We start from the raw sequence: 12,761 nt of genomic DNA, 5'->3' as shown, positions 1-12,761 counted from the left end.
CTGTTGGAAATGTGCAGGACAATTTAGTTTGAGGTGGATTTAAGCCTAATTTATGATTCTCATCTGTTGGTTGTTGAAATGTTGGTGGATTACCAAAATTGTGATTACGCATCACTCCCCACCATCTCCCAAAAAACTGATCAACTGAGTTTTGCCAAACATACTGTACATAAAACTAGCTCTGGTTTGGCAAACTGATTACACAACAACATAATCGATAACACTTCCAAAAACTCAGTCTCTGTAGGTCCATAAATGCACAGGAGGACAACCTTAACAACATGGAATACACTAATTTTACTGATAATCACGCACCATCAAACTTTCAAGTCATTCTGAACACAACAATCTGTCAATTCTAACTGCCCCAAATCTGCAGACTGGCTTTGACTTTCGGCAACTATAGTGTCGAACCATTCACACTGCAAATCAGGGCAAAAATGTGTGCAGAAGTCATGTAGTATATTTCAGCCTACACAAGAAAAGGCAATTTCAGGGGGAAATTTCCAGATAGCGACCAATGTTTTTTTTTTTGCGACCATTTTTTCTGTTGGTGCGACTCATTTTTGTGAGCGGTCACACTGGCGCTACCACTGCGTTGTTCAATTCATAGGTGCTGCCCTTTCTGTTGCACTTGAGAAACATCAAACTAAACGAAAGCAAAACTAAACTGCGCTAAGTTTCAGTTGCACAGCGAGGACCGTTTATCAGCTCGGACCGCGACACAAACAAACTTGTCTGAGCTCAGAACAGCTTTACTCGGGAGCCAAAGTTGATTTCGCGACACTGTTACTGCACAGATGCAACAGCGCTGCGAGATCCAGTGAGAAGCGTTTGAATTCGCCGCACAATGACAAGGTTGCTGTGAGATTTACTGAGAATCATTCTAATTCTGCACAGAAATCTGACATGAACAGCACTGACATACGTCAGGAAACCAGAAGTGGTAATGCTAAATGTAACCATGGTGTTGTGGTAAAAATAGTCGAATGCATTACATCATTCATTTCAGGGTTTGTATGACCTTTTGAGAGAGAAATTCAAGCACTTTTCAATGACATTCGTACTGAACCATTTCGGTACGGGTCTTTCGGTTCGGTACGTATGTGTACCGAACTAATACAGTTTTTTTGTTGTTTTTTTTTTCTCAGAAAATTCAAATAATAAATGGCGTTTTGACAGTCTTTGATGTGGCATGACAGATCGCTGTATAAACACCTTGGAGAGACGCTTCTGGGACGGTTCAGAAATGTGATGGTATAATCCCAACACAAGCACTGACTAGAGGGGCCGCGATCAGCTCCGGTTCCCGTGTCTGAGCTGTGACGCCCCGCTGATTTGTGCAGAGCGGAGCGTGAGTGAACGCGATCAAGGGATACTCCACCCCAAATTGAAAATTTTGTCATTAATCACTTACCCCCATTTCGTTCCAAACCCGTAAAAGCTTTGTTCGTCTTCAGAACACAATTTAAGATATTTTGGATGAAAACCGGGAGGCCTGAGACTGTCCCATAGACTGGCAAGTAAATAACAGTGTCAAGGTCCATAAAAGATATGAAAGTCGTTGTCAGAATACTCCATCTGCCATCAGACGTGCAATCTGTTATATGAAGCAACGGGAACACTTTTTGTAAGCAAAGAAAACAAAAATAATGAATTATTCAATAATTCCTTTGTCAACAGTCTCCTCTGTGTCCCTCCTTATCACCGTATGCTGTGTGTGCTCTTCTGTGTCATCCGCGCCACAAGGATCTGCTGTTTCTACGTGTATTTAGCTTTGATTTGAAATAAAACAGTGCATCCTTGTGGCTTTATGTTTGGGTTAATTGTTAGGCCTAATTGTAATCTTATAATGTAAAAGTGCTCCCTATAGTTTTAAGCATAAGCTGAGGTAGATTTGCATCACAAAGAAAATTGAAACTATAACTGAATGTATTTCAAGAAAGAGCAACTTGTTCAGTAAACCATTAAAAAAAAAAAAAAAAAAACTTAGTTTTCCCCCCTGCTGTACCGAAATCATACCGAACCGTGACGTTAGAACCGAGGTACGTACCGAACCGTTATATTTGTGTACCGTTACACCCCTACTTTCAAGCATTTCACACAGCTATTTCCAGCATTTTAAAGCTCTAAAATGATCCAGTTTGAATGTTATTTTTTATGGCATGAACAAAATATACTTTGTGGTAAACAAACAATCAAATCACAAGTATAACCAGTAGACAGCAGCAGAGGAGCACTTATTGGCTTATTAGACATTAATTTCTACCTTTTCTCTATATTTTGAAATTATAAAATCACTATAAAATATAAAATCATCAAGAAATAAGATTTTGTCAGAATTTTACACTTTTTGTGTAAGAAGTAATAACTTTTCTTCAATTTGCTACTAAATCACACGTAATCACTGAAGTTGGTCAGTTCCATATGCTAGAAGAATAATGGTACATTTTAATAAGAGTGGTATATATATATTTTCTGTATATAAAAGTAGATTTTGCACCTGTTACTGTTGTTAATAAAAGTAAAGTTTGTATACATCTTAACTCAAGCTTAGTGCTTTACTGTCAAATCTGTATAAACAATAAAAAAAGTGCCCCAGTGCTACTAAATCTACTCCTGGCACCACCATCTGTAGAACTTTGTGGCGCTGGTGCCACTGCTCTCAACTGTTAGTCTGGAGCCCTGATATATATATATATATATATATATATATATATATATATATATATATATATATATATATTAGGTGTCAAAAACTGCATTTTGCCTTGCCATCTAAAGATAAAAGATTCATTGAAAAAAAAAAAAAATCTTATATTAAACTTGTTTATCAAACTGTTGTATAAAATCATTATTTTCTCTATATATATTATATATATATTATTAATTTAAACAATGCGTTTTGGATCAATCAAGCACAAAAACCTATTCTAGTACACCAAAGGCATTGTAAAAGGACATAATAGGAGCACTTTAAATCTGTTGTTGCATTTAAAAAATAGACTCCATTAAACACAGTAAAAGCCAGCATCAGCTTCTGCTTTTTAAAGTAATTTTAACACACATGCATCCTACCATGCACAATCAATTTTGAGTCAATTTTCACACTCCCTTTCCCTCTGTAGCACAGCTACAGTCTAAGAGATGCATAATAAAACAACTTTGACAAAATAGTTACTGCATATTGGCTTTGCAGGGCAGTATATGAGTGTCGTAAACATTTACAGCAATGACAAAAAAAAAAGAGTAAATCATAACATAATGAATTTTCTATCTAGGGGAGCACAAAAGCTTTTCGAGTTAAAAAGTCAACCATCGATTAGCTAGCAGTACATTCCATTTCTCCAGCCCTAAATGAATTTGAAACATCACCATGCTGCACCACAACATTATATGTTACACCACAAACAATCACACTGAATGGAACAAATGCTGCCTGCACCAAGCTAAAAAGCTTAATAAAACTTATTTTACTTATTATCGTCACTGCAAGGACAAAAGCTTCAGCCAACAATGCACAATGAATGCTAATAACAGGACCAACTATATCAATATCCATTAAAAGATGCCTTCTGCTGTAACATCCATTACAGTAACTTGACTGCAGGGCTTGTTTGTGCAACAGACACCCAGAAAAAAAGGGAGTCCGAAAAATTATAACCAGGAAAACTGCTTGAGCAGTTCTTACTTGAAGCATGAACATAAACCATAAAAATATTTTATATTGTCTGAAAACTGTCCACTTCAATAAATCACCTGAACAACAATGCAAAATATATTATTATTCAGAATTATTTAAATTAATTATTTTTATATTTATAAAAAAGACACACTTTGGGAGCAAATACATTAAGATATATATTGAATATTTAGATTTTTGCATTTTATAGCTATACCACAAACCTCTAGTCTTCAAATTCATAAAAAAAATATATAGTGCTTTTTATGCTTTGACAACCTTAGTATAGGTTAATAATATCCCTCCAGTATTGGTGAAAGGTTGATATAAAACAGAAATTCTCCACCGAACGGGGCAAACTGAAAAACTACCAAAAACTGGAAAATGCCCTTTTCTGTGGAAGTATTGTGAAAAAGGATTGATTTTCATAACAAAATTTGATTTACAAGATTTACAAGTAGCCTATACAATAAAGCAAATGGAAGAAAAAAAAAAGAATTTTTTTTTTTTTTTTTTTAATTTTATATAATTGTTTTGTAACAATTATAAAGCACATAGCCATGCACTAACTTTTTGAGAAAAGACATGCAGGCTAGCAAAGAGGTATAATGCATTTCTCTCACAATAATAAAAAATAACGTTTAGTTTTAAAATCAAGATTACTATTGAAGTTTCTCATCAATTTGCACCACAAGGTTCTGCCATCACTTACAAAATAAATCAGAAGGACTGAACTGAAATTCATTCATTTTTCAGGTGAGGAGCACCAAGTGTGATGGAGAAAGACAAGGCCCACAGGTACTACTAAGGTCAACTGGGCGTCTAATTTTAGGGATGACAGCTAATCGTCAAATCTGAAATAATCAACGTCTGTGTTGTGACGTTAAGGTTGAGCGATACCGTTCTCCATTCCCCATAAGAATTCATAATGTTGACTTCAGCTAAGCTAATAGGCTAATTAGCTAGCATGTATAACGGGCCTGTAACCGGTGAACTGTATGGCATTTAAACAACACAATCTTTAACATTGTTCACAAAAACACACAAATAAAATATATTTGACGGTACATAAGATAATGAGAAATGCTGTCAGAGACCGTTCAAGCTCATGTGCTGCTCACTAGTGAATGTTTTAGCGGGATAACGCTATTGACAAGAAGAATGAAAAGGTAAGAAGAATATATCTGAAAACTTAGTGAGCTGTCTACCTAGTCAACATTTTGAGAGCATTATAGGCAAGGAAAACGTGCTTGCTATGCCCCAAATTGCTACACGCTCCTGTCGTACCCAAAGATGCTGCCTAAGTAGGCAGTTCACTGGGGTTTGAAACACAGCCCAGAAAGAAAGAAAAAAAAACACGCGTGCAGAACAGCGTGGAATTGTGTAAATTTAATAGAAGAACACACATGATCGGGAAGGGGTCATAAATAGGTTGAAAATAGTGAAATAATAAAAAGATCATAATGTTATATTAATCGTGTGGCGCTCGTGAGCAGCTGAGGGTGTGTGACGTCACGGGATCCGCACCTTTATAAGTAACGGGCCTCTGCATCGACACACAAGCTCTTTAGAAAGCAAAAGCCCGGGCATACTCACGCTTTATCCACCAACTCCCTGACTTTCCACATATTCAACATCTCGGCGCTTTAGCAGGGGCTCTCCGCCTCAATATCGTATCGTCCAGTCCGCACTAAAACACAGGTGGACTCGGATATCTGTTACCGATAATAACAGAATCCCTCAGCCCCATCCGCTTCTCCAGCGCTAATCGACACAGCAGCGGATCGCCAGTTACTACGGTGACGCGTACTGTGCGTCAAGGGGGAGCGAACGCGGGCATGACGTCGTGTGCGGGCATCATGGGAAATGTAGTTTCTCGATCAACTTAACCCGCCAAGTGCAACCCAAAGCACACAATTCATAATGATTTAAGCAGAACAGACGAATTTTTTATTTCTTGAAATTAATATATGTTACTCTGAACCATAACAAACTAACCAGATTAGGGGGTACAATTTATAGTGCGAATCCTGTTCTGTACCATAAAAAGAAAAGAAAATATGGAGAAATATACAGTATTACAGCAGTTAGAAGACAGAAATATGTCGAATTTTCTATCACTCATCAGCCTTTGAATCATAAACCTTAGACTGAAATATATGGTTATTAATTGTACCATTATTCTTTGTATTTTAATAAAAGTTATTAAATATTCCATTTGTGAGCGTGTATACTGTATTCCACACACATGTTTAATCTCTATTAGTGGTGATTTTTCATTTACTTTTTCTGCATGTTACATTGTTACGCCAGTAGGAGGCAGCACGTGACCATCCTAATGAGTCATTTAGTCATTCATTCAAAGATAGGTTCAAAACAACTGATTCATTCAGTAATGAAACAAGTGATTGGCTGTGGTGCCTATACCGTTATATAGTGTACAATTTGAGGGGACCGCCATTTGTAATGTTGTCTGAAACCACAGTGATAGTGGATATTATCAAGTGTACTCAATGTTTCAACAAGTGTTTAACCGATATACAGTAAACGGGTAGCCTCTAGACCAGGGATCTCCAACCCTGCTCCTGGAGAGCTACCTTCCTGCAGACTTCAGTTCCAACCCTGCTCCAATACACCTGTATTTAATTGACAAGTAGCCCTAAACACCTTGATTCACTGGTTCAGGTGTGTTTGATTGTGGTTGAAATTGAAATCTGCAGGACAGTAGCTCTCCAGGAGCAGGGTTGGAGACCCCTGCTCTAGAGAATACCAGTGTGCACTGTAAGCATCAACGTGAATTGATTCATGTGTCTAACTAGAAGGTGGTGTCTATAGTACTTCCGGCACACTTCCGTGTCCAAATCTGCTCACTGGTTATCATTTACTCATTCAGTGGACAATATTAGTGGTGTGGTTTCAGATACAGCCATTGTCTGCATAAATGAGTCACTGAGTCATTCACTCAACCAATTTGTTCAAAAAACCTAAATCAGGAATGAAACACTACTGTGTGTTCCTTGGCGTTACAACAGTTCAAGTATTTTCACTGGTGGAGAAAAACTGACACTCTAACTGGCAAAATTTACTGAAATTAGTTACTCAGTGTTACCTTACCAAACCATGCAGCATTCAAAATCTTTACATGGAAATGCTTCACCCTTATCCAAAATTTTGGGCACTTGTTCTGTGACTAGGGACTTACACATGACATGACATACACTTTTTGGTCAAGGATCTTGCTGCATGTTATTACAGATGAGACATTCAGACAGCAAATTAGCCACCAATTCACCAAAACAAAAAATAGTTGCCAATTTTTGTTTTTGTTTTTCTTTACTTATTTACATATTGTTCCATACATGTCCTGTGGCCTCATGCCTATGGCCAAATAATGCATGTCCATAACATACTTTTGCATGTATGATATTGCTTTAATAGATTCATAGATATATTTTATATTACAGAATTTGTGAATTGCAAACATTGTGCAAAAATCAGGAGCTGTGCTTGACAACAGGTTTTAAGTTGCAGCTGGTAATAGTACAAAGTCGCTCTGTCTTTCAACTTCTGGCTCTGGAAACTGGGACAAAGCTCGCCAAATGTCTCTGTCAAAACTTAATGGACATTTCCAGTAGGCCCTTCAACAAGAGAACGCAAAGCCTAACAACTGCAGTCAAAAACAACATCGCAAGGCATTCAGAAAACACTGATCCTTCATAGCCCAAATATAAAATGGCAGAAAGGAGTCATCCTTGAAAGTACTTTGGCATCCTGATTCCATCAGGCTCAACTTTGTGATGGACAGCGCACATCAGCGGAGGTTAGGCCACCGGTTTCCTGATGTCATCTCCAATTCAGGGTCCATTTCTCAAGAGTCTGCATCATATTGCCTCTATGTGTGTATTCCAGCGAAATGCTGAGATTTTAAAGATGAACTCAGATGGAGATAAAAAGGGCAACCTTTCACATAAACACATGGTATAAATAAATCATTAACCTGATGACAATCAAACAAGCAAAAAACATCGATGGTCTAGAGTCACAACAGACATGAGATGGCACTTAATGTTCTCCAGGTCTAGCACTCGAAGGAGCTGAGAGACCATTATGGACAGGGAGATTTGAAGTCTAGATGAGGACGTCAGGACACTCAGGAACCATTTGATCAGCTTAACTAAGAGAAGTGGCAGAGATTTGACAGCTGAGGCTGTTTTGTATTCAGTAGTGGTGTGGCCATTGGGGGAGGGTAAAGTGGTAAACAATGTCCACGAGAGGCACTTAGACGTGGGCCTACTGACTGAGAAAGTGCTGTATCATGTTGGAACGTGATGAGGTGCAAGATAGACGGCCTATTATCAGTTTACTCGCTTCACTAACCTCTAGGTTTTAGCACAGCATTGTACTAATAGTCAGTTCATTTCTGTTTTAGCAGGTCAGAATCTGTGGACTGCATACTGGATTTTGGGGTGAAACCAACAGAATTCTTTAAACAGTGCTGAGAGTACAATCTTAGCTGGAAACATCAAATTTATGGCAGTTAGGAACTTTATAAAACTGCATGACTGATGTCAGATTTGTGGAAATTTGCAGAGCTTTCTGTAAAGTTCTGTGTGTGTAGATCCCATGCAGGCCTGGCTTTCAGATACAAATATAATTATACATTTTAAAATGGATATTCCACACAAAAAAGAAAATTGTTATTATTTACTTACCCTCAAGAAAGAAAGTCATACAGTTTCAAACAACAAAAGGCCTAGAGTAAATAAATAATAATAATAATAATAATTATTATTATTTTTATCTTGGGTTAAATGTGCCTATAAATGTAGCTGGCTTCATGCAAACAACACATTTCTCAAACAAAAAGTAAAAAATATCATGACATTGTTATATTATATTAAAATTATAACGAAATAATAATTAAAATAATTACATAAAATGAAGAATTATAATAACTATTACATTTAGATATTAACATTGTTAGGTTGCCATTTCTGTCAATGTTACATAAATATTTGAACACAGATAAAAGTAGATTAAAGTCATAGTTCCACTTTATTTCAGTTTTATTTTTAAAAGTTTTTAAATCTAAAAATACACAATAACTGTGAATCAGATGCATCATGTGAATGAAACTGTATGAATGATGATCTTCCATTTAAATGGATATTTCATACTATCATTCATCTCTAAATAAAATGGAAGATACATTTATATGAACTTGTTGAGTGATTAACACCAGCATAATTAAAAAAATAAAAATAAAAAATCATAATACACTTCCAAATGCCATTAGGTGTGTTCTTTTTTTACATTTTGTTTAGCTTTTAAATAGCTGATTATTTGTTTAATCAAATTCCCCAAATGGAATTTTTTGATATGCATACTCATGATCAGCTAATGAGGGGATAAATTCCCCAACAGAGGGCACTATTACACTTTCAAATACACAATATTTGAGTCTTAGACTTCACATTCCTGTTAGGAAGTCTACCCTTTTTATCCAGTTACATGTAATAAAAAATGTGACACAAAAATAAATGTTCTCCTTGCAAAAAAGTACTTTTGTAGTAGCATACAGTCATACAGTGATGATGCCAGATCATCAGTACATCATTAGTGAATTATTAACATATTCGGTTACACTTTATTTTAAGGTGTCCTTTTTACAGTGTAACTATACATTTAAATACTGAGTAATATCAGTTAACTACATGTACTTACTATATGGTTAGAGTTAGGATTAGGGTTTGGCTTTGGGTTACTTGCATGTAATTGTGCATAATTAATTGCTATTATAATAGTAAGTACCTTATAGTAATAGTATGTAACACGCGTAACAAAGACTCCTTAAAATAAAGTGTTACCACATATTCTTAGATTATGGTATTTACATTTTACTCCAAAGCACCTGGTTTTAAAGATTACCGAGTTTCTATGGTTTTTCTATGAAAAACTTACAATGACATGGGCAGACGGCATAGTTTTGAACTATACAAGATAAAGATTTTTGCATTTGCATTGCATTTTTAATAAACACGGACCAGCAAAAACACAGGCACAAACAAACTGTTTCACAATATTTAAGACAATTGTTTCCATATGGCACACACACATACAAAGAACAATGGGAAAGTATGCACTGTTTTTATGTATGCTTTGTTTTGTTATAGTAGAAAGCTAAAGAAAATACTGCACCATGTCCGTGACCGCTCACAGTGATTTAGACTGCATTTGTCATGGGAACCTCAGCTGAGTAAACAAGCTCTGTCCATTATCGTTCATAAAACCTGACAGATAGTTCTGGATCGCCAATCTTGTCCAAGCTTCAGGTCTGTAACCCTTTCAAAACCCACAGCCCAATCCATTTCCAACAACAACAACAAAAACACACACACACAGAAATATGCTTTGTATGCAATTCAACACAATTTACTGGTCTAACCTCAATTCACTTGGGCCTGCCCAATAATGGAAGAGGAATATATATTATATACTATATATTATACTTGCTCTGAAAAGCACCAAAAAGTTTAATCATTAGAACTGTATTTAAAAACATGACATACAAGAAATTATTCATTTATATTTTAGTTTACCATAAATGCTTGTCAACACATTCTGCATTACGAAAGTCACCAAAGTTCAGCTAATTGCATTTAATATAAATTTAAACTATTGTACATTTTCATTTCATTAGAATAGGCATAAATTAAGTGTCCAAAAATATAACATTCACTGCACACTTAAGTATATCTTAGTTTATAATTTCTGTAATATATCTGTATTTGTACTTTTTTCATATAGGGAATTTTTCTTCCAATCAAAATATTTTAAGGTTAAATATCAGAGCAAAAATTGCAAAAAAAAAAAAAAAAAAAAAAAAAAAAAAAAAAAATTATCCTTATATTTATATTTTATATTTATTATATATTAGAAATATTGTCATATTTATTCTCTGAATAACTTTGATATTTTTTTCCATAACAGGTGTGAATTATTGAGCTTGAGCAGTACTAGGGCAATGCCTATGTAATATACATATATAACCACAATGAAAAACTGATAAAATTCTTTCATATTCTTTTTAATTCAGTAAGGGTATTTATTTCATTAGGACATGCATAGAAAAAAAAAAGTTTCATTTTTTATTTCACAAAACCATCTGGAAAAATCAGCATCTTGAAATCAACACGGTTGTAGCACATTATTGCGGTTGTTAGTACATGTTTTGGCCCTCCAGGTCAAACTGCCCACTGAACTACTCTAGTGGCCTCTGCGTGGCATCATGCCAGAGTTTTGTTACAGTACCTCCAAGCTGGAAACAATTGTCACTGTTATGGACTGTTTATGCTGAATTACAATCGCTGTAATGTTCCTTAGCCCACTCAGATCCTTTGTCTGAACAGCTGCCCGCAGTTTAGTTTGCCACATAAAAAGCTGGCAGTGTTTGAAGGGTGGAGTGTGCTTTTTTACTTCTCAGTTTCTCGCGTCGCTACTCATTTCCAAGTTTGACTGATAAACCGAAAAGAGATGAAATAAAAAGATGACCATCAACTTTACCGCACCGCCTTTAAAAACAAACTTTATCTTAAAGGGATAGTATGGGTTAATGGAAAAAGAGATACTGAAGATAAAAAAAAGATACTGTTTTTTTTTTTTTTTTTTTTTGTCCATGCAATGAAAGTCAATTCAAAGTAACACATTACCACAGTGACTGACATAGTTTGACTGAGACATTCTCTAAAATATTTCCTTTTGTGTTTCACAGACACAAGAAAGTTGACATGAGGGAGAGTAAATGATGACAGAATTTTCATTTTTGGGTGAACTACCCCTTTAAGTTAAGAGGCTCCTTCTTTATTAAGTGTGGCAGCATTTAGATTCAAAAAGTTATTTCAGGCACAACCAACAAGAGGGAATGCATTCCAGGGTTGTTACCAAAATATACTGGCTAGTAATGCAAAAATGAGCACTTTTTAAAGTCACATTGCTAATCTGGCATGTACTGGGACCTGTGCCCATGGGACAAGAAAACTCTTTTGAATTTACAGACTTGGATTGCTCCTTTCATCAACCTTTTAAGGAGGTGCAAACTTTGTTTGTACGTAGAGAGGAATCTTATAAGAGAACACATCTTTTGAGTTAGCTTGTGAACTCTTTGTTTTTACACCCTACCTCAACCTTTTGTTTAGCAAAACTGCTCAACTATTGTCATTTCTCTAGAAGTATCTGTCAAGATATTGCTCAGGGAACAGCAGAAAAATATTCCACAAAAAACATTATACTCTATTGGATCTAAAGACACAAGATATAAAAACTGGAGCCCATAAGAATCTTTTGTTTTAAAACCAGAATGAATTAACTGAATTAATTTAGTTACATTTAGGAGTTACAAGTTAATTACTTATTTGTAATGACGAAGCCCCAATTTAGTACATTTATATATATATTCACTTTAATATCAAATTATAATCAAGCACTTTACATCAAAATGAGAGTACTTCTTTAAAGCATGACATGAAACATGATTATTTAAAATGGACTTTTGACATTATTACAAAGTGTACATTCAATACAATTATGATGGAAAGATACACCTTCGCGTATGGTGCTTCATTGCAATGAAAACTGTGAATCATAAAGTTTTTTTTGAATTTTTTTTATAAAGATCATCTGATCAAAATTTGAAAGCGATTTGATGAAAGCTATTGGATGAGTTTTCAAAAGTTTGTTGTCAACCAAAATGATCTGGCAAGACAGACATTTTTATTTGGTATAAACCAAGGTATAAGAGGAAACCTCTCATTTTGTTTCCAGACCAATTTTACTTCTAGACCAAATGGTTCAAAAGAATTTTGAACTTTTAGTGGTACTAGAGGTTTTAAGAAACTGACTCCAAAATTGGCACAAGAAATATTGTGACCTTTCAGGTCAAATTTTACAACTTCTTTCTATATGGTTCTATGAGGTGCCATAGACTCCCACTGCGCAAGAAGAAAAATAAGAAAACCTACATACGATAGGTGCCTGCCCACCATCAGAGCTTGGCTTAGTTAAGGATATTGGTCAAATTTAG

General features: G+C 35.4%; 1 protein-coding gene across 2 annotated transcripts in view; it reads right to left on the bottom strand.

Moving 5' to 3' along the window:
* LOC109078743 (clathrin interactor 1-like) overlaps positions 1-5,497 on the bottom strand; it is a 38,581-nt gene extending 33,084 nt beyond the window's left edge. For both annotated transcript variants that reach the window (XM_019093948.2, XM_019093949.2), the window contains exon 1: positions 5,279-5,497. In XM_019093948.2, the coding sequence (XP_018949493.1) occupies positions 5,279-5,319 (41 nt within the window). In that variant the 5' untranslated portion in view covers positions 5,320-5,497. The remainder of the gene's footprint in view (positions 1-5,278) is intronic.
* Between the last annotated feature and the right edge of the window lie 7,264 nt (positions 5,498-12,761).

Source organism: Cyprinus carpio, chromosome A21, assembly GCF_018340385.1.
Source record: "Cyprinus carpio isolate SPL01 chromosome A21, ASM1834038v1, whole genome shotgun sequence".
NCBI lineage: Eukaryota > Metazoa > Chordata > Actinopteri > Cypriniformes > Cyprinidae > Cyprinus > Cyprinus carpio.
Note: the sequence above shows the minus strand (reverse complement) of the source record. Positions and strands in the feature narration are given on the sequence as shown.